Here is a 22,503-nt window from a genome sequence, read left to right as displayed (position 1 = left end):
GCACAACACACACATAAGGAGAAGGGAGTTATGCTGAATTATTTGGAAATATCATGCATAAGAGATTTTTCTATTCTCTTCCATTTATTTATTTATTCAATCATGTAGTTTTATCGGTATGGATATTTATTTTATACTTTGGATTATAATCCAATACTACTTTATTTATTTCATTGCTCAAATTATTTCAGCTTTGGCCATTAGGAACTCTTTCAGTTGGCTCCTGTGTCCCTTCAATGTACCCCCATGATTGTGGGCTTTCTGATGACTTTTCACTTTCTGGCAGGTACTGCAAGATGCTTCAAGGCTCCATCTTGTATATTTCCTGCCCAGGTCCTAGAATCAGCCATTTCTCAAAAAAAACCCTAGGTTCTTTTTATTGAAGAATAATATTAGGAACCAAGATCTGGGCACCAGACATGTATGTTTTCAAATGCCTATGACTAGACCTAGACATGAAGAACTTGCAAAATGATACATTTTGAGGGTGTTAAAACTGGTGAAGGGAAAGTAACAGAAAACTTCCAGCTCCATTTTTATAGTTTAATGGAAAAATCGGGGTAGCTTTCACTTTTGGTATTTATCATAATCCAGAAAGAAATGTTACGATCCTTTATTTTCATGTGATAGAGTCAATGTGTTTGAGGAGGTGGCAAAGGCTAAAAGAGCTCCTTACTTTTATGTTGTTTTCAGGCTTCTATTTTTTTAGCAAGAGTACTGTTTTAGTCTTTCAAGAACAATATGTATATTCTCTGTGGCTCAATAGCATAACAGAGTCTCTATCTCATAAACTGTAAGTATGATATTGACTTGATAAAGCCATGAGTCTAGAAATCTACTTCAATAAGCCATATGTAGAGGGAACAGATTAAGAGATTATCCCTGATAAACGGAGGTCACACCTCAAAACATCCTCTCCCTTGTTTTCCCTCTGAAGTCACAGGAAGGAGACAGGTGGTAGAGGCAGGAAGCATTTGGACATGAGTGGCAATCAAATACAGAGGTATCAAGCCCCACTCAGCCTGGGCGTCCTCCTATAGGAACTGATGTCATCAGTTCAAATCACGGGGAAACTGCTTTAAGATGACCAAGCATGATAAGTATCTGTTCTACTCAAACTTAAATATCTGTGCTTCCAAAGACTCTTCCCTACATCTCTGAGATCTCAACAAATTGTGATCCAACAACCAAGACAGGCAGCTGGAGTTCTGGGGGAAGAAAAGTATTCTCATCCAAACTAGACTGATTATGTAAGGAAATGCTTGGAATCCCATGCATACCTGTGATTAGGCTAACAACATTTGCGTTCATTTTCAGTTGTGCACCTGAATCTTTAAACCAACTAACACAGGCTAGAAGTTCGCTTGTGCACATCCGCAATGAAAGGCTCAAGTCTCAGGCGAGCTTCTGTCCAAACTTCGTCATGTTCCCATATAATATTTTACTTTAATCTAGGCATAGTTGGGAGATTATATGTGACAAGAGCAGAAGTTATCAGTCACTACTGGAATGGTATAAAGGTCCAGGGGCAGGAAAAAAATTCAGATACACTAGAGTTCACAAGTTTTGCTTACATCCCAGTGCTGGTCTAACAGTACCAAATGAAAGACAAAGGCCTGGGTTCAAACCCTGATTTTCCTATTCCCTAGCTCCATCAGCACAGGCAAGTTACAGCTGTTTCATCAGCTGTATACTGAATACTGATTTGGATATTACTACTAGGATTCCATCATCTAATGTACTTTATTCCTGGGCATACTGAGAGGGGTACCCTTAAAATGATCCAAATCAGCAGCATCAAGGAGAACACAACCAGAATTCAGACAACTGTACAGTATTTTTAAAATTCCCTCTAGCAGCCACTGGCTTGTAAGTAAGGTGCTGAGACCCAAACCCAGACCTGAAATGAGGAAAGAGGAAGGGGCCCGGGAGGGATGAGAACTGCCATGTTCTAAGTGATGTAAAACAACTGTTGTGTCTATTCGGGTGCAGCAGACACTGTGTAGGAGTCTTCACCCCTCAGTTTCCCAACCCTTATCTGGCTGAGCACACTCATGGATGAGTCACAGGAGACTGAACATGTTTGCTTACAGCAGGTAGCTGTACTGGTAGGTGTGCTGCCCTCCCAAGGGAAAAGGAAATCTGAAGGCGAAGAAATAAGGACCAAGGCCCGAGTTATTACTGCGGAGGCTTCCTGGAGGAACAGCAGGATTCAAATTCGTGTTTCTGAAATTGAAATTATTTAACAGGTGAAACACATTCTACTTAGCACTCCAGGGCAGAAACCAAGATAATAGATGTTAAAATGCAATTTCTTGTTTTTCCCCCCAAACCCCTACGTTTTCCCTTTAAGAGAAAGAGAGCTGCAGAGAAAAGAAACCAAACCAGACTTCTGCTCTCAAAAATGACCTACAGCTACAAGGTTTACCAAAGAATTTCTATGTCAAATGATTTAAAAACCAGAGGAAGCCTTAAAAAAAAAAAAGCCAAAGGTTTAAGCGTATGAGAACAGCGTTTCCTGCCAGAAGGATTTCCTGTTTTAGGCAACCACAGCGACGTGGAGAAACATCCGCCCTGTGGCCGCAGCAGAGCACTTCTCTGTTCTACTCACCCTTCCTCCCCAACAAAGGTGACATATAGCTTGTTTCTCTGCAGATCTTTTCTGGAGTAGCCCATAATCTGATTAAAAGCATCTTCTAGTAAGTGATCTCTTCGGATTATTAACCTGTCCATAAAGAGACAATGTGAAAAATACAGATTATTTCCTGATCCTTACTTTCTAGAATTTCACACTTGCCATTTGATTTCCATTTACCACAAATAACCAGGTGAGAAGCAGCAGAGTTACTTAATATCACTGCTGTCTGCAATAAAGTACACATTTCTCTGTAACTCTTAATAGCATCAGCAAAAGTTACATAAGAAAATCATTGGTAAATAGAGCACCCTACCTATGACCCGTAAAAACAACTGCAGAATCCTTTCTGAATGGTCAAATCAATTTATCCAAGAAGGAAAATGATCATAAAGCCACACACATGCACACATACACAACTTTTGTTTAGTAAAGCAAGAACATGAGGTAATAATGTTTTAAGCCTCGATGTACCTAGACAAGGAATGCAATTACCAAGTGCCCAGAGAGATGACTTTGAGAACCTGGAGAAAAAAAAAAATTCCCAGTGGCTTCCAAAGCAAAGGCATACACAACTTTTGTTTAGTAAAGCAAGAACATGAGGTAATAATGTTTTAAGCCTCGATGTACCTAGACAAGGAATTCAATTACCAAGTGCCCAGAGAGATGACTTTGAGAACCAGGAGAAAAAAAAAAATTCCCAGTGGCTTCCAAAGCAAAAGCGTTTATAATTGTGCTTAATTTTTTTAAATTAATTTAATTTTTTAAATTAAATGAATCTTGAGATTCCCTAAAGGATAGATACAAATGAATGATGCTTGTGGCTGGTAATTTACTTGTGATGATGACAATTAAAGTCATCCTTCCACAGATACCAATGTTCCCTTAATGTCAATGGCAACGAACAGGGAGACGATAAGGAGGCCAGTGCATGACAGCTGGATCATCCAGACCTTCAAAAGTCAAGTGCAAGTAAAGAAAAGCTCAGAGAGGTCTGGTGTTTGGGGCAGGCTGATTTTTTGACAGCGATGAAGGTGGAATTTAACTGAGCAAGCCCTTTTGTGCACAGGGCAGTGAGTCATGGGGCTGTTGCTGGGCTGGTCCCTGGACCCTCTCTCAGGGTCACAGTGCTGCATCAGTGGAGATCTTGCCTCCTTGGTCCTCTCTTGGTGGCAGAATGATCTCTAGCGGGGACATGGAACAGGATAAAGGTGGGGAGAGGAGAAGGATGTTACCATAAGTAGGGAGTGAAAACAATTCTAGGGCGAACAATTCACCTTCCCCATTTAAGGGAGGTAGATGAAGAAGGGCAGAAATGACATTCGTGACATATTCTGTTGTGAGGTTTGTTTCAAAGAATCAAACAGAGCCAAGCACTATTCCTGCACTCAGGTCAGCTCCGGAGACAGGGACTGGCAATACAGGACATTGTGATAGCTTTACATCTAATGAATATACTATATGCCAACAAAGAGGTGCTTTTCAGAGGAAAAAAATAAATCAGCTCTTTATTTTGCATATATTTTTACACGGAAAGTGGCAGTGTTTTCACTGTTTTCAAACCTTAAGCTTAAATTGTGCTTAATTCCAGAACGATGTTTTAGATGACCCCAGCCCAAATCACAGGCTAGTCATCCCAAGTTGCAATCAATTTCCTGAATTCCCAACCACATCCCATCCTTTCACCACCTAGAAGTCATGTGGTTGGTATCACTTCAACTTACTTTAATTTCCCTGGGCCTTGTCCATATCCTTTAGTCTCTAACTTCCTGTAAAAGTTCCTTAGTTTGGCTTCAAAATCTCGCTTGTAAGGGGCTGGAGCCCTGGCATTGGCACGCTGAGTACCTACGGAAAACCACAAAATGAGGACAATCTGGATTTGTGCGTTGTCCTAATGTTCATCACATCACCATGAAAAAATACCATCACAGGCAACAAGGAAAGGAGGCAACACTTTTCATGTCTCTAAGTTGAAGGATGTAACGAACCTTAACCAAGGTCTTAAGAGATATCTTCTTTGTGGCATTTTGGTTGAGAATAAAAGTCCTGTTTGAATAGTTACAATGGTGCCCATGTGTTTCTCAAATATGTTCCCCTTTTCAGTCCAAACTAAGATGAGTCAAACAGAATTACTCATGTCTAATGGTAACTGTTCGGGATGGAATGTCTTTGCTTGCTGCTGAAATGATATCATGGCAATTAGACAGGAAGTTACAATGTGAAAGTATGTGCTACATAAGGCAAGAATAGTGAGTTTTTATCATTTACTCTAAATTCCTCACCAAAAAATCCCCACAAAACTCCTTCAGATACACATTATCATGAAGAATGATTTTAGACACACAATTACATGTATTTCATATTGCACGGTAAAATAATCTTAATATAAAAACTGAATTCAGACATAATTGCCAAAGGCACATACCTCCTGGTTGTATGAAAAGTAAATAATACTAATATTTATTACATTCTTAATACGTGCCAAGTACTGTGAATATCTACAGATTATCTAAATATATTTTATATGTCATTCAATGGCAAATACTATTAACAAAATGTAAAAGTAACATAGTTTGTACTTCTTTCCATAGAAAAATCTGGCTTTGTGTTACAAGGTGACTAAGCAACAAGGCAGGATATAAAACTGATGATGAATATGAGAATCAGACACAGAGCCATGACAAAAACACTGGATATTTCCACTAAATATTTCCAACCTCAATGAAAGAAACCAGAAAGCAAAAATTGTGAAGTCTGGTTTATCCCATGCTATGTAAGTTCATTAAAAGTTTCTTGAGCAAATGAATCAACTAAACGGTTATTATTCGTCACTAACACTGTGTTGGGTTCAGCAGCAGATGCCATAAATGAACAAGGCGGGGTTGCTGGAGTAGACGTCTTAGGTGGGGAGACAGAAATAAAACATCAAAAATTAGAGAATAATTAAGTCCTACAGTAGGTGGTATACAGACTAGAGCCCTGGGGCTGTACCCAGCCCTATAGATTTATTTTGTTTGCCCACAATTTTTCTGGAAGAGTTTAAAATTAATTGCCAACATCTGAAAATTAGGAGATTTCAAGTAAAAACAAATCCCGACTTTTCTCTTGAAAATTATTTGGGAAGTCTTGCAATAACAAGCTTGCATTTCCTTGGGGATACAGCGGGCAGCTGTGGCCACTCTGTTAGATGAGGCATGTGCCTGCCACTCTGTATAGCCACTTGGTGACACCGGCTGCCTGGCCCCCCTCAGCATTTGCATTTGAGATCAGTGTTATAGAAAAGTAACAGTAATGTTACAGAAAAGGAACGAGTATAAGCAGAGATCAAAACGGAAAAGAATTTAGGGAGGAGGCTTACTGGAACCAAACCTTGTAAACAGAGGAGAATCTGTATTTTATACTGGGCACAGCAGCAAGGGCTGGAATAAGCATTGCATGTGTTTTCAGAAGTCACTGAGGGACCCCGGTAACTTAAAGGGGAGAGTGATGGCTGGGCAGTAAACGGGAAATTTTATCAATCAGAAGGTTTGGGACCAAATCATGAGAGGAATTTTAAAAATCTAGCAGAGGAGTTTGGGTACGACGCAGCCAACGGTGGGAAGCCTTTTTATAGGTTCTTGAGCAAGGGTATGACATCCAAGTGGAGTTTTATTTAAGAAATTATTTTCAGAGTGTGTTGACTGAATTAAGGGTGGCAAGAGAAAAGAGCCCCAGTTAGGAGTTGCTGCAGCAATCGAGGCCTGAGGGGACAGGCCCAGACTGGAGTGGGTGACTCAGAGAAACATTTACAACATGAAATAAGCATGGGGAACAGAACAGATAAGTACAGAAGAGGAACGGGAAGTGTTGATAATAAATATAAAGTTTTTTGTAATAACAACAGCTATCATTTGTTAAATGCCTGCTATACAATAGGAACAACACACTTTACATAGGGAATCTTGAGAAATCCTCACAAGTCTCTGAAGCAGGTATCATTATAACCATCGATCACCACTTTGCAACTAAGGGAAACGAATATACAGTTTCCTGCCAAAGTCACATGCCAGTGGCAGTAGGTTTGGGATTTGAGCCAGACCTGTTTGATGCTGTAAGTAGTTGGAAAATGATGCTGGTAGATGGGGTATGTAAAGCTTTATACACATTGAGTTGGAGATGGCAGCTAGCCAGGTGGATATGCTCTAGCAGCACTTGAAAATACAGCACTTGAGTTGAGGTGAGAGATTAGGGCCACAGGCGTGGATTGAATGAGTTAGTGTGTGTACAGCACTTGCGCAGTACCTGTTGTTTAAGAAGCCCGTATAAGTGTTAGCCCTTGTTATCTGCATAGAGGTGAATACTAAAGACATGGGGAAATGTGATGGGGTTTTAGGAATGAATTTGTACAAAATTTGTACAATAATCTGTCTGGAGATCTGTTTACATAGTTATGAATCTTTTACCCAAACAGCTAAGAGTTATGTTATTAAGAAAACAAATAAACTTGACCTTAAAAGGTATGGGAATCAGAAGAGACTGCTAGGCAGTGGTTCTCAATCTTGACTGTACCTTAGAATCACTTAGGAAGCTTTTAAAAAACCCAACGTTCAGGCCACACCCAAGATCCATGACATCAGAATCTGGGAGGGTGGGACCCAGTTATGCGTCTTTCATACAGCTCTCCAGATGATTCCAATGTGCAGCCATGGTGGAGAACCAATATTCCCTTACAAAAAGATCAAATATAACCAACACAACACGTGGGCAGCATCCAGGCATTAACATGGGGCAATTGCTTCCTGTGTATTTGAAAGGCATCATTTGTAACACGAAGGAACATGATCTGCATGAGCACAGGCTACTCTCCTAGCTGGACGAGGAACATGACAGCACAGTACAAGTCCACTCAGAGGTGGTCCAGTAAAGTTCCCAGTGCTCCAGTCTGAGAAACTGCAGACTAGTGAACCCAGACAGTGCAGTGACTCAGCCTTCCTGAGCACAATCATTGATAGAGAAGAGGAAAATGAAGAACAGAAGACTGAATGAGAATCTCCAACAGTTAAAAAAAACGTGATTCTTTAAGAATTGATTACTTTAAAAAAGAGCACATACAGTATACTATTGCCGTATAATTTGAGATGCTTAAAAGGATAAGGGAAACGCCCTTCATGCTTTATTGCTATTATTAAATGTCAAGGTTGTATGCTATTATGTCTTGTAAATTTCTTTTGTTGGTGTAAATATGGAGATGCCACATTGGTTAAGTGCCATCATTTGTAATGCGGTGTGTCATTTGAAAGAGATTTGAAGAAACTGATAGCTTAAAAAACAAATGGGAAACCCAAGGAACTGTTAGTGACCACAAACTACGACCTCCTTTGTTTTCACAATGAATAGCGTACTTTGGAAGCACAAAGTCTGTCTGGTATAGCAGCGCCATGCCCATTCCCTGTCTCTTTCGTAGGACATGTCACTGCCATTTTCTATGCACATGAAAGAAAAATAAACGTGGCTGGGCGCGGTGGCTCACGCCTGTAATCCTAGCTCTCTGGGAGGCCGAGGCGGGCGGATTGTTTGAGCTCAGGAGTTCGAAACCAGCCTGAGTAAGAGCGAGACCCCGTCTCTACTAAAAATAGAAAGAAAATTAATTGGACAACTAAAAATATATAGAAAAAATTAGCCAGGCATGGTGGCGCATGCCTGTAGTCCCAGCTACTTGGGAGGCTAAGGCAGGAGGATCGCTTGAGCCCAGGAGTTTGAGGTTGCTGTGAGCTAGGATGACACCACGGCACTCTAGCCCAGGCAACACAGTGAGACTCTGTCTCAAAAAAAAAAAAAGAAAAGAAAAATAAACGTGGAAATTTCATCCTTGGGAAAAAAAATTGATATTCCATCAATATAAATACAAACACAATAAAAGTTAGCTCTGACTCCGTTTACACTCTAGGTAAAGGGATTTAATTGCAAAGACTCTGGAGACAGCAACTGTTAAATGCAAAAATTCTTTCGTTAGTAGTTCTATTATGAAAAAAACCATTTGCATATAACTTTAATACTTTAAGATCACAGTAAATTATGCTGTTGGCCTTTGTCAAATTCTTAATACAAGTCAGGTATAAGTGCCAAGAAATTCCAGAGCAGGAACCATGTTACTTCCACTTTGGAAATTAAAAAGTTCTTGGAAGATTGAGCTAACAGAATTGTTTGGGAGCCACAACTGCAAGTGAAGTTCTAGGACATAATACTTGTACAGAGAGAGTAATTTTATGGTCTTTACAGTCCTAAAAAAGAAAATCAGAAACAAAAAGTCAATGTCACATTGATAAGTGATCAAATGAAGGGTTGATTTTATGGATAATCAGCAATATGCTAATTATTTGCAGGAAAAATTTCAGTATCAGATATATATATATATTTTTTTTTGAGACAGAGTCTCACTCTTTTGCCCGGGCTAGAGTGAGTGCCGGTGCGTCAGCCTAGCTCACAGCAACCTCAAACTCCTGGGCTCAAGCGATCCTCCTGCCTCAGCCTCCCGAGTAGCTGGGACTACAGGCATGTGCCACCATGCCCGGCTAATTTCTCTATATATTTTTAGTTGTTCAATTAATTTCTTTCTGTTTTAGTAGAGACGGGGTCTCGCTCTTGCTCAGGCTGGTTTCGAACTCCTGAGCTCAAACAATCCACCCACCTCGGCCTCCCAGAGAGCCAGGATTACAGGCGTGAGCCACCGCGCCCGGCCCAGATATTATATTTTTTTCTTTGTCATTGCTAGCCAGACCTAAAGAACTTCTATATAGTGTTACCCTATTTTCATATACTGTTACAAAATTGCATAATCATATACAAACTAAAGACTGCCTGACTAAATATTTCAGATGACACTAGAAGTATCTTGGCATCAAACTCCTGAGCAGTCTCAGTTTTTTTCGATGCTGGGTGTGCAGCCTGGAACCTGGATTGCTCTGATGCTGGCACTCGCTCCGCCTTAGACAGGGCTTGGAGCTTAGCGTAATCCAGCATGGCTCCAGGCCTCTGTCCTGGGATGGCTCAGAAGCCCACTTCTTTCCTGGTTCACTTTCAAAACATCTCTGTGACGTTAAACAAATCTCCTATTAGTAAATGAGAACAAAATATTGAGCATTATAGTAATTTGTGGAAGGCTCTATCTTCTGGAACACAGCTCTACACTGAAACTTAAGAAAACATCTCCAAAATAGCTGGCACAAAGCACAAGCACCGAAGTCTGTGCATGTTTGCTTCATTCTCTAAGAGTGGTAAAAGGCTCTCAGGTCAGTTTTTGAGCTCGCTGATGCTCACGTACATATCATTATGGAAAACACCAAGTGATGCTCTTATTTCTCAGACCTTGACAAAGGTATTGGCAAAGAAGCAACTTACCAAAAAGGGAAAGCTGAAGGGTCTGACGATGGCAGGCATCCTTTGACAGCACTGGGGGTGAGGACATGGGAGACTAACAACAGCAACAAATAAAACCTCTATGCTGTGATAGGGACGGTATCTGGGGCTTTCCTTCAGTCTCCGGAATTACAACTCTACCCACCTGGGGAGCATCTTTCATTTGTGCTATTTGGTTCCCAGATCATCTTTGTAGTGCTGAGCCAAGGGAAGGGAGAGAATGCTTTTTTAAAAAACAGGTATAAAGCTACTTCAGGGATTGTAGGAAAGATGGGAGAAAGGAGAGCGAGAGAAAGAGAGAAATAGAGAGGAAGAGAGAGGGAGGGAGGAGAAGAGGGAGAGAGAAGGGGAGTGGAGAAGAGAGAATATTTGTGAAAAGAGTAGGAGATGAGATAAACAGATACTAAGACTTTACAGGAAGAGAGAGAAAAAAAGATCCTTAGGGAGTCCATCATGTGTTGGGAGAAATATTTCCCTACACAGCCCATCCCCTCAAGACAGCCTTCAGCAAAGACCCACGAGGCTCTTCTATGCCCTCTGAGTGTGTTTTACTTCTATTGAGTGTGACTTTGTGCTGGTACTAGCTTCTAGGAAATCCAGTTCTAGTCAAATAACAACAGCTCTGCGTTGCAATTCCTCAGCACAACGATCCCCCAAACCATGAGATAGCCTCAATGTGCTGTGTATAGGAAAGCAAGGAAAAATACAATGCTGTTATAAAGGAGTTTCAGCAAATAGTGGGTTAAACAAATTCTTATGCAATTAAAGTCATGCAGTTAAAGCCGTGGTTAACCTGGAAAATTCACATACGAGAGCACATCTCCAATAATATTAGACAAATTAGGTGTCATTGCATTTAAATTCCTAGAAATGTGCAGCTTAAATAAACTTCTGGGTCCCATATTTGGCGTAATAAACCATATGGTGTTTGGAAAGATCTTTTCCTTCTGGCATCGCTGAGGTTGGGATTGGCATTTTAGTGGTCCCAGAAAAACAAACCTTCACATTCCACAATTTTGACAAATTTTAGGTGAGCACTCGAACAGCTGCAAAACGCAGTGAGTCAAAGTTTCCAAAGCCCCTTTCTCTCTGTACTTGAAAAGACATGTAAATGTGCTTGGAATGAGGAAAAGTGTGGTTCCTAGGCATTCTGAAGGAAGATCATTAAAATTTATTATTGTCGTAATTTTCACGATGTTATTCTCACACCACTAAGAGTGGTGTAATTGTAGCCACAAGGAGGAGGATCAGATCACTTTTAAAAATCTGTTTGAAATGCTGCTTTCACAAAACCTTCAGGAATACTGGTAGAAGGAGAAGCTATTTTATACAAAGAAATGGATGATTCCTCCACAGGGGAAACGAGGTTAGCTAGTCCTGCCCTTGGCTCATGTGGAACTAGTTACAGTTGCTTCCACTGATATCAGGCTGTACATCCCAATTTCAAGATCAAACAAAGCCCACTGAAACAGAGTAGGCCAAAAATATGGAGATGATTCTTCCTGAAAATTAAAACCACTACAAATACTGCCAGCAATTTAGATATATTTGGGTTACACATGTCTTGGAAAATGTTTAACTCTAAATCTAAGTTTCCAGAATGCACTTTTTTTTATTGCCACCAAGGATTACTCATGTGCATTTGCGATGCTAAATGAAGATGCGCGTTTAGTCAATATTTAGAATGCTCATATAGTCTCCAAGAATGTGCAGCCATCTTCGAGAGCACGCCTTTGCATGGCTCCAAAGAGACAGAATCTGGTGATCTCCCTTTCCCCAGGGACGGTGGGCCACAGAAAAGGCCTGGAAAGAAGAGCCTAGACTGGCACAAGCAATAATCCACGCGGCTCCATTTCCTCAACCACAAACATCAGGTAAAGGGACAATCCATTTTAAACTTTAGCACAGGTTTTACCAAGATAAACACCAGTCAGGATGATTAAATATCTAAGCAGCCAGCTCTGCAAATCAGGAAGAAATAGATTCAATTATTTCAGTTATTAACAGTTCAAATAAGGACAAACCATGCTTCTTGGAATCCAATTTCCAGAAAGAAAGAAAAAGGGATAAATTAATGTTTATTAGCTACTCATGATGTTCCAGGCACCAGGCAAGGTGTTCTCTCAAAAATATCCATGAGAAATGAGGTGATTATTATTATGCCCATTTTACAGAAAAAGAAATTCAGGTTCAGGGAAGGAGGTAAATTGCCCGAAGTCCCACAGTTGCTAAATGATTGAGGCCAGCTGGGAATTCTATCCATTTCCCCCTACACCTTTAAACTTACCTGTAGTGTCATACACTTATTTCCTCCCAGCCTGTGTCATCAAAATAGGTGTCCTTACTTTGTTCCAAAGCTGGCTGTGCCGCTGCCTCCCCTGTCCAGCCTTCCCATGGGCCTGTGCCGTGTTGACCACTGCTTCTTTGTCGCATTCCACCAACCACTTTCCTTCCTCCCACATCCCATGACCTCTGCACACACACGCTCAACCTTCCCCACCTAAAATCCCTTCCTTCCCTCTTCTAACTTCTGTCCTATTTTGCCTTCTTTTCACCTCCATACTTTGTGAAAAGAGCATTCACCACTCCTGGATTCTACCTTACATACAGGATCCTTCTGTAACCGGTCACAATCCAGTGTATGACCTATCACTTCATAGAACCCACTTTGGCAAAGACCATTTATAAGTTCACGATATTCACATCTAATGGCCTGTTTTCAGACTCATCCTTTCTGAACCCTTTGAGCATGTGGCCCTGTTAACCACTCCTCCTCGAAACCTGACTCTCCTGAAAAGACTCACTGGTTCTATTCCAAGATCCACTGGCTCTCTTTCTTTCACTTGCTCCTCTGCCTCAGATCATCCCTTAAATATTGGGGTTCCTCATGTCACCACCCTCTATTTTCTCATCTTTTCACTGACTTGTCCTCCCTAGTTCCTCTAAGTTACACTCTGGGTTTAAACTGCCACCAGTACACTGATTTCCTAGCTGTCAACCTCTCCTGAGCTCCATGACTATCTTTTCCAGTTGTTTTTGAGTATCTTTAATTAATGGCTCAAAGATTTCATGACAAATATGTCCAAAATCCAACTCATTTAACCTCTCCTCTTCAGTCTAAACCTTTTCTGTTCCTGGTGGATGGTGCTACCATCTGCCTGGTAGTTTAGGTGGTGAGGACCTTCAAATCTGCCTTGACTCTTCCCTACCTCAGCTTAGAGTGCTAATGTCTCTACATCCTACACATCCCTTCAATGAATTCCCTCGTCTCCCTCTCCACTGCCACTGTCTAATCCAGCCTTGTGCCATGTCACCAGGGCTAACATAATCGCCCCCCAAACAGTCTCTCTCACTCTGGTCTCTCGTCTTCTAATCCATCCTTCCTACTGCCACCAAACTGATCTCCAAAAAACAGGATATTATTGGTATTCCTCTTTATAAATTTTCTTCAGCTTCACACAGACTACAAAGGAAGGCTTCAAAGACAAATTAGCACTAGCCTACATTTCCAACCTGAGCTCTGAGAACTTCTCTTCATGTGTCTCTCTTAATTCCCCTAAACTGCTTTCATGTTTCTGAGGCATAGCTTCTGCTACCCCTTTTACTAGAATGTCCTTGTCCACCTGATAAACTCCTAGTCATCATCCTTCCAGGCTCTACTTCATACCTGTTGTCTTCACCTTGACACAAACACCCCAGCCCCAACACTGAAGGAATAGTTGCTCCCATATCGGTGCTCTCATACATTTCTTCATTACAGGACTAACTACGGAGCTTTACAGAGTCATTTGTTGACTCACTGCCCCACCATGAATTCTTCAAAGGCAGAAACTGTATCATTCATCTTTGTAGTCCCAGGGTCTAATTCAGTGCTTGGATCATAGTTGGATGCTCAATAAATCTGTGTCGAATGAACAAATTAATAGACCTTTTCCTGTCTGCAGTATTCAATTAGGCTACAGCTCCATTATCATAGCAATATGGGGAACCATATGTTAGATATCAAAGAACATAATAGAAGCTTTTTGTGACACATGTGGCGTTTGGATCTCTATTTGAAATAGTTTTAAATTCTAATAGCTGTTAAAGTGTGAACAACGCATTGCCTATATAATAAGGATAAATATAGCTGATGTTCTGTCAACATTATGACTATCATCCTTTAAAAGAACTCATTTGCTAAGCTGCATTTTCTATCATTCATCCATCCATTCACCCATTCACTCCTTCATTCACACCTACCTCTTTCAAAAAAGTTTAAAATTACATGGTTTAGTTTATCTATCAACATGTTCTATCTACCCATCCATCTCTGTTCTTCCTATCTAATGCAATTAGTGAATACTGTAGGGAAAAATATCCAAGTCCATCAAACTGAATAATTTAAATTCTATTTTATTTCTTGAGGAGTAGAGACTTTACTTTTATTGTGCATCAAATCGGTCTCTTCACTAGAACTTTTTAAAACCAAAAGGCAACATAGTATTTTGTGCCCTAATATTTTCCAAGATACATTAGGCACTACGTAACATAATGAAAAGTAAATTCTCCATCTGAGTATGTCATACACTAATATTTATCCTCCTATTCATCATCTCTCTGTCAAAATGAATCCCCATGGAAACAAGCCACTCTTAAGAGGAAGGAAATGCCACACACGAACCTGAGCTAACACTAAAGGTGTATCCACAGTGTTCCCGTCCTGTCCTTCATGGAGGACAGAATGTGTGACTTGACGGCTCACTCCTTAGAGAATTCACTGCGAGCAGCAGGTAGACTCACCTGGCGAGTTCTGAGGAGACGACACGGGGGAGCCACGTGGGGACTGACAGTAGCTGGGGTGGAGTAAGGCATGTGGAGGCACATATGACATTATCTCTTCTTCAAATAAACTGGGGAAAGACAGGAGACAAAATGGGCACTTTAGCCAAAGAAGTGGGGAAAAGCCTAAAGCCTGAACGTGTAAAACAGTCGATCTCTCACCCTGACCCATCCCATCAAGATCAAGTTCACTTCCCAAAGGGAGCACCTGTCCCCTTTCCCTTGCAGGTAATCCTTGGGGCAAAAGACCTGGCTGTTGTAGCTTTTGTGAAACCTGTGCTTTTTCACCTGTTTTCCTACCAACTTCAGAGAACACGATTTCTATTTTACCATTCTAGTATGTCAGTTTGAATGCACGTGTTTGTTTGAAAATTGTACCTGGGTTTTTAGATTTGGAAATAAGATTCAAACACAATAGAAAATGTTTATTGAGAACCCATAATACATACTCAAAGTATGTTCTGTATCTTCACTCCAAGAAATATGCAACAGAGTCTCAACCTTCAAAGAGCCTGGGATTTAACTGGATAATTAAAAGCAAAATAAAACAAAATACTTCCTAAATAATTACAATTGCTAAATAATTAGCTCCCTTGTTTACCCTGGCTACTGTTTTTCAAATGAGAGGATTTTGATCTCAGATTATTTGTCATTTTTCTCTTCCATATTGAAATTTCTATTTCTAATACTCTCCTAAAAGACAATAACCAGAGACCTGAGATCTTGGAATCCTAGACTTTTCATTAAATATTATAAGAAAGAAAACTACAACTGATTTGAGCACCAAGCTCAAATATGTAACCATTTGGCAAAACAGAATTAAGATAACAATAAAAGTAAGAGGACTCATGTTTTTTAATTAAGAGGTGGAAGTAGGTTTCTTTTTCTTCAAACTTGGCCAAACCTAGAAACCCATTACTTGTTTTTGGAAAAAATTCAGTAGAAGTGGAAACAGTTCAATCTTGTAGAGATTTAAGGAAAGGACTCCTAAGAGTTCTAGCACTGGTTCTAAACTGAAGCAATTTTGCCCTCACCTCCCAGGGGACATTTGGCAATGTCTGAGGACGTTTTTGGTTGTTGTAACTGGGGGAGGGGGTGCTATCGGCATCTAGTGGGTAGAGGTCAGGATGCTGCTAAACATCCTGCAATGCATAGGGTAGCTCTCTGCAAAAAAAGACCTAGCCAGCCCCAAATGTCAACATTACTGAGGCTAGAAACCCTGGATTATAGCACTGCAGTAACAACACCTTGGATAGGCCGCTATAGCCGAAGCATTTTTATGTGATGGTTTTTCAAACCACCATTCTACTTTTAAACCATAAGTCAGAAGATACGAAAATAGAAGCAGTATGTACTCTCACCTCTGTAATACCAAATTAAGCCCTGCAACAGTCAGTTCTCTTTTTGAATAAATCAGTGGCCAATGGAATAAGGTGAATTTTAAATTAACTGCTAAGACAAAGTCTCACTTACTTGCTACCACAAGGATCTAGAAACTTACAGCTAAATTAGTTAAAGGGTAGGAATTAGCACCCTCTCCTTAGACATCTACACCTGTGCCCTTGTGATGATGTTTATTCTTTCCTTTAAATATAACCAATACTCAGAAATTTTTCATATCAAGAGAGAAATTTTTTACTTGGAAAGTTTAATACGTACAAGAGAATATGAAAATGCTCGATACATATCCTCCAGGAAGAAATGTTAACACTATTATTTTTGCTTCACACACACACACATACTTATAGATCTGTATGTTTCTATATATAGATGTATATATCTGTGTGTATATGTGTGCATGTGTATATGAAGTCCTTTTTGTTCTCCTCTACCATGATTTAAAGGTATTCTTCCTTTCACGGTTTTCTATTTTGCAACATATAATGGTTTTGTCTCATGCATTGTTTACAAATTACATAAATGCTATGTAAGTATATAGCATTCTTGAGATTTTTCTTTCATTCAACAATATAGTTCTGATATCTTTGTGGATACATAAGGATCTAGTTTATTCCTTTTACCTGCTATATAGTTGGCCATTCTATAAACATATTGGTTTATTTACTTACACCTCTTTTGACAAATATTTACTTTTTTCCTAACTGCGTGCTTCTATCAATAATGGTGCAATGAACACCCTACATATGTCACCTTGTGTACGTGTAAAAGGGTTTCTTAGTGTAAATATGGTATATCCCTAAAGGCAGAGTTGTTCAGTCATAATGCATAAGCCTTTTCAACTGTACAGGATAGTGTCAATTTGTACTCAAAAGAGGTTGTAGAAACTGCAATCCAATCCTACCAAGCCCTGCAATCCAATCCTACCAAGAGTTTCTATGTCTCATTTGGTATTATCAGGCTTTTTAATTTTTACAAATCTAATATGTGAAATGGTATCTCATTATTTGAAATTGTATTTTGTAATTAAAGCATCTTTCCATGAGTTTATTAGCTATTCATACTTCAATTTCTCTGAAATGCCTTTTCATATCCTTTACCGATTTTTCTATTGGGTTCTCTTCTTTTAAATTAAAAGCATTCTTTATGTATCCATAATCTCTTTGTTTTATGTGTTGTGAATACATTCTTCCAGTTTATTTCCTTATGCCTTTACATATGGTATCTTTCATTACAAAAATTTTAAAATTTTTATGTAGCCAAATTTATCAATCATTTCCTATATGAGCTCTGATGGAGGCATATTTTTTACATGACTTCAGTTAGTGAAAAAATATATTAAATAGAATAATCAACAGAAAATTCAACAAGGTCATTTAAAAAGTCTCCCTATTGGAAAATAATTTTATATGGGCTTATTTTTAATTGAATAATGTCCTCCTAGACCTATACTATCTCTACATTGCAGCTTCCTGACAATCAAGTTCATCTGTATCAGGAGTGACTTTCCTTTTTAAGAGATAGACAAAACATAAAAACGGTCACAAAGTCTTCCATTATGTATGCAACAAGTACACTGCTGGAGTTTATAGTCACTGATTCATATCACTCAAACCCCAAAGCAAAATAAAAAATAAAGAACTGAGAATATGAACAAAAACCTCAATTTTTCAATAATCATTAAATATTATTTCTTAAGCATGTACATGCAATACATTGTGTCATTTGTACTATTATGAAAATAATAAACACATTTGATCACCCGAATGAAATAAAAGTCTAGAATTAAATAACTGTATGTACTAATTACATAACTATCACATATAAGTGAATTTCTCACACTTCTCCAAGGGCCCATTAGCTTCTGAGAACATGCTTATTTTCTCAAACAGGAGGAAATGTAGCCTTGCTCTTTATATATGATAGAGTTTTCAAATTCTGAATACTTTGAATTCAATTGCATAACATACAGAAACTATGCCATCTGTGGTGTTTATTGAAGTAGAAATATTCTAAGCTATGGTGTAATAAAATATTTAAGGCTATAGCATCTAAAGGTTATTTGACTAAGGACAGGTGAATGATAATCATAACTTCTATTTTTACTAATTTCAAAAGCAGAATTCTTAGTTTAAATGAAAAAATTTTAGTTTTCTAGAATGAAGCAAAAGAGTTATAACCTAGCCAGAATTTTATAACAAAATTCTGTAACTTAACTATTTTATCACCAACCAAACTATCACAGAAACATCACATCCTAATAGTAATTGACCAGTAGTCTTCCTGACCACCTAGCATACTACATGCTGCTTTCAGAACTAGCTCAATACACTGAGAAGTGAGTCCCCTCCACCCCTCACTCAATAGGTCCTGTTCAGAGTCAAGTGAAGTGAAGTATCTATGGAAAGTGATTACATCCTTTTGAATTACGCTTCAACTACACAGTAAAGAAAAATAACTTTTTTGGCAACAATCAAGTGGGCAATCAGAAATATAGCAACAAATATGGCAACTATCAGGTAGAGAACTGGACATGGTCAGGGTCAAGATCACCATGAATGCTATGAAAGGGTTGTCAGCACCTAGGCTGACAAAGCATTGCCGGAGTGGTTCAGCATGGCATTCCCTTTCATTCTAATTCTACGGAGGCTGCAGAGGTGGGTGTCCCAACCACTGGGTAGAGCAAACCTTTATTTTACTGTGGTTTGTCTTCATTTGAGGAACAATATCAAAAATGAGAAAGTCTTTTGAAAACTTGCCAGTTTCCCTTCTAAACTACTCTAAAACCAAAGCTGATGTAACCATCAGGAAAGAAAATATAATAGGTCAGTTTTATGAAGGTCTATCAAGTTGGCAGTAAGTACCAGTGAGCAAATTTCAACTTTCTGTTTTGATTTCCCAAACGTAAACTCTCAAAACCATAAGGTAAATAAATAATGTCTTAGATCAGCAAAAGGGGAAAAAGCACATTTTGAGAAAAAAATTCAAAAGAAAGTATGTATAGCCTCTCTTCTACACTGAAGGAGTAAACTATGTGTACCTTACTCAGATACCCTACTGCTCCGTTCTGTGAGGGGGACGTTTTATTCATTAGTCTCTAAGACCTTTCCCTTCTCCAATACCACCTCCTTTACCAGCAGGGTAAAAACAAAATTAAATAGATCTCAGTGCTGACAAATGCAATCTGAAACACATTATCACTCAATCAGCACCTAACTCTTCAACATGAGTATTTCTATAAGTCTTTAAGAATAAAGGAGACGTTTTTTAGGCAACCATTAATGGCATATTATTTTCTAAAATGCTCCATAATATCCAATGACAGGAGACTTTCTGCTTCAAGAGCTGTGTTACGTACCTGAGCAACATAACAAGGTCTGCATCACTTGAAAGGCGCACCAATCCTGGGGTCCCTTCGGTTCGGATAAATTGGATCTTCTCCCTATTTAAGCAAAGAAACAGCTCAAGATATATGCAGCAAACTTTTGGGACATAACTCAGTGGTAAAGCACATTTTTTGTAATGATCACAACACTTTTTGATACCCATTATGTGGCAGCCACTATGTGATACCCTAGGAATACACATCCAAGACAGACATGGTATTTGCCTTCAAGGGGTACCTTGTGAACATCAACATCTTCCAGTTCTAACAATGGGAAAAAAAATTTTTTTTATTGCTTTAATCATTTTGCTGCCCAAGTACTACTACAGGTAGTGTACCATCCAACCAATAAAACTCAGTCTCTGCTTTGGGTCAAAGCTGATTGTGGGGCCTGAATCTAACTAACAGTCTTAGGCTGATTCCCTGCTATTCCAAAAACAGATTGTGTCGGGATAGTTATCTATTTTCCTGAGGGTATACCTTTAAGTTATGAGTGATGAGCTCATTCCTAACTGGAAGTAGATAGTATCTATACATTACATATTTAATGTGGAAGCATATGGCTTTTTTAAATAAGGGGAAACCTGAAATACTTTTAGTTATTGCAGTTGGTGAAACAGATTGTGCGCATATCTGTGCAAATGTATATGTACATATACACATCAAATACAACAATGTGAGTTATTTCTACCACTATTTTATTATGTGATAACACCAGGTTTTTCTTTTTGTTAGGTAAGTCATCTTCATGTTACTCTTTTCAATTTGTTCCATGATTACGGTTTTCATAAAATTTTGCCTAGTTGCTTTCCCTCGTTTACATCATGCTATTTCAGAGCACACTATATTAATTTTTATAGGAGGAGGCAAAACTAAAAACATAAACTATGGTACTAAAACCATTACATTTGGTTAGAACACAGAGGCCAATACAGACATGCAATTTTACTCTGAGTGCTAAGGACAATAGCTCTGACTACTGTGTTATGAAATAAAATATCAATCACTGATATGCAAGTATTTATTTACAATTAGTTCTTATCTACAAAGCATCTTGTTTTTCTATCTGATATTTTCACAAAGCCCCACTGCATGTTCTATTTCCAAATTCCAAACTCTCTTATTAAGATTGCTGACAGACTTGAAGGCAAGGAGGTGGAAGGCAAGCTTTAATGTTCAGAAGAAAAATTCCCTAATGCTTAGAAAAGTCAGTTGCCTTTCCCTCACCACACAGCTCACAAGGCAGGATAAACAGATTTCAGTTCTTGGTTTCTTCTGGCTAGATGCCTTTTACATAACATGTTAGTATATGAAGCACCTACTCTTTAGTGTTTACCACATTTTCCTTTTTGTCTTTTACTACCAGTAGCTAACTACTATTAAAAAAAAAAAGATTATTAAGAAATAAGTGGCGGACATGTATGTAAAGAAATTGCTCAGAAGGCCAGTCTCTCTGCTTAAAGTTATTTCAGCTTGAAGTCTTGAACCAGACAGAACATTATCCCTCAAGTGTTGAAATCATATGTCTGAAGCACGTGATGGAAACCAAAGCCCATTATCTGGTGCATGGTTTTTTGATAAAAGATATAAACATTGCTAGAAAAAAGCTAAATTAGAAAAAAGTTATCTTGGAGAAAAATGAACAATAACTTAACCAAAGAAGTACGCCTATAAGGGTCGATAACAATATGCTTTGATCTTAAAGAATCAAAAGCTAGCTCCAACCAATATGCAGTTTATCTCCTTAGTCTATCATCACAATGAATCCAGGCAAACAGAACAAAACCGAAGAACAAACTGGCTAAGCACTCTCCTCTACTTCCTCAACTGGAGTTATACAGAGCAGGCTGAGTGATGGTGAAGATATCATGCTCCAGATTGTGGCCTGTAGATTTCCTGTGAATAAGAAAAACATCATAGCTTCCTGAGTCACAAGGATGACAGGGTGAGGAAAGGAAAGGGGGAAGGCATCGGAGGACATATGCCAACTGGGAAACTGTTCATCACTTTCCAGATATTAAACTACCAGGCAGTGAAGGCAACTGGTCTGATTTTTCAGGTGACAACATCCCAGAGGCAGGCTGGGACTAGTTTTCTACTGGGCCAACTGATTTATCACAATGAGAAGCTATGGATCATATGCTTCCAAGAACCAGACACTGGAATATGTCATCTGATGTACAGCATACCACTAAGTACTTTCTTATACTGATATTGACTTATTCTTTCAGCAAACACTTTCTGAGGGCCTACTATGTGCCAAGCATGGTACCGCACACTGGGAATCAATAGGAAGTAAGACAAAGTCCTTTTGAAGGAGTTAATGGCGCAGTGGAAGAGAGAAAGGCAACAGGCAATTCTAATATTAATATTATGTGAAAATATTTAAATTCTGTTCACTTAACTGAACTCTGTCTAGGCCTTATACCTGCTCCTAGCCTAGACAGTCCTTTACAAAGTCCTTTCATGTAGAAACAAAGAAGATGTTAGTTTACTGACAAGAGAACAGATCAAGGCTGAGGAAGAGAGAGAAGTCAGCAGACATCCTCGGAAATGTCACCAACCTTTTCTAAGAAAAAAAGGAACAGCTTTTTGGTTATCAGATATTTGCCCACTGTTCTATAGACCAGTGTTTCTTAAACTGGTGTCCTTGTTTACTAGAAATCTGTACAAATAAGCTAGAGTTCTGCAAGAATTTTTAAATTTTGTGTTTTCACTTTGATGATCAAAGCTAAATAATGCATAAAGATATCCTGGCTTATTCTAAGAACAAAAGCTTTGCAATAGTTTGCAAATGAAAAAGTAGTGGTAGAATCTACTCATCCCCAGGCATATTTGATGCTATCTTTTTTTTTTTTTGTATTGTATT

General features: G+C 38.9%; 1 protein-coding gene across 1 annotated transcript in view; it reads right to left on the bottom strand.

Annotated features, from left to right (window-relative positions):
* The window catches only part of HECW2 (HECT, C2 and WW domain containing E3 ubiquitin protein ligase 2), a 211,165-nt gene that overhangs the window by 44,785 nt on the left and 143,877 nt on the right, over positions 1-22,503 (bottom strand). Inside the window, exons 17-20 of the mRNA XM_012641641.1 lie at positions 19,608-19,691; positions 14,813-14,922; positions 4,360-4,480; positions 2,612-2,725 (exon numbers count right to left, since the gene is read on the bottom strand). Coding sequence (XP_012497095.1) covers positions 2,612-2,725; positions 4,360-4,480; positions 14,813-14,922; positions 19,608-19,691 — 429 coding nt within the window. The remainder of the gene's footprint in view (positions 1-2,611; positions 2,726-4,359; positions 4,481-14,812; positions 14,923-19,607; positions 19,692-22,503) is intronic.

The sequence above is a fragment of the Propithecus coquereli genome, unplaced genomic scaffold (assembly GCF_000956105.1).
Source record: "Propithecus coquereli isolate 6110/MARCELLA unplaced genomic scaffold, Pcoq_1.0 Scaffold167, whole genome shotgun sequence".
In the NCBI taxonomy this organism is placed as follows: Eukaryota; Metazoa; Chordata; class Mammalia; order Primates; family Indriidae; genus Propithecus; species Propithecus coquereli.
This window is presented reverse-complemented; position numbering and strand designations above follow the sequence as displayed.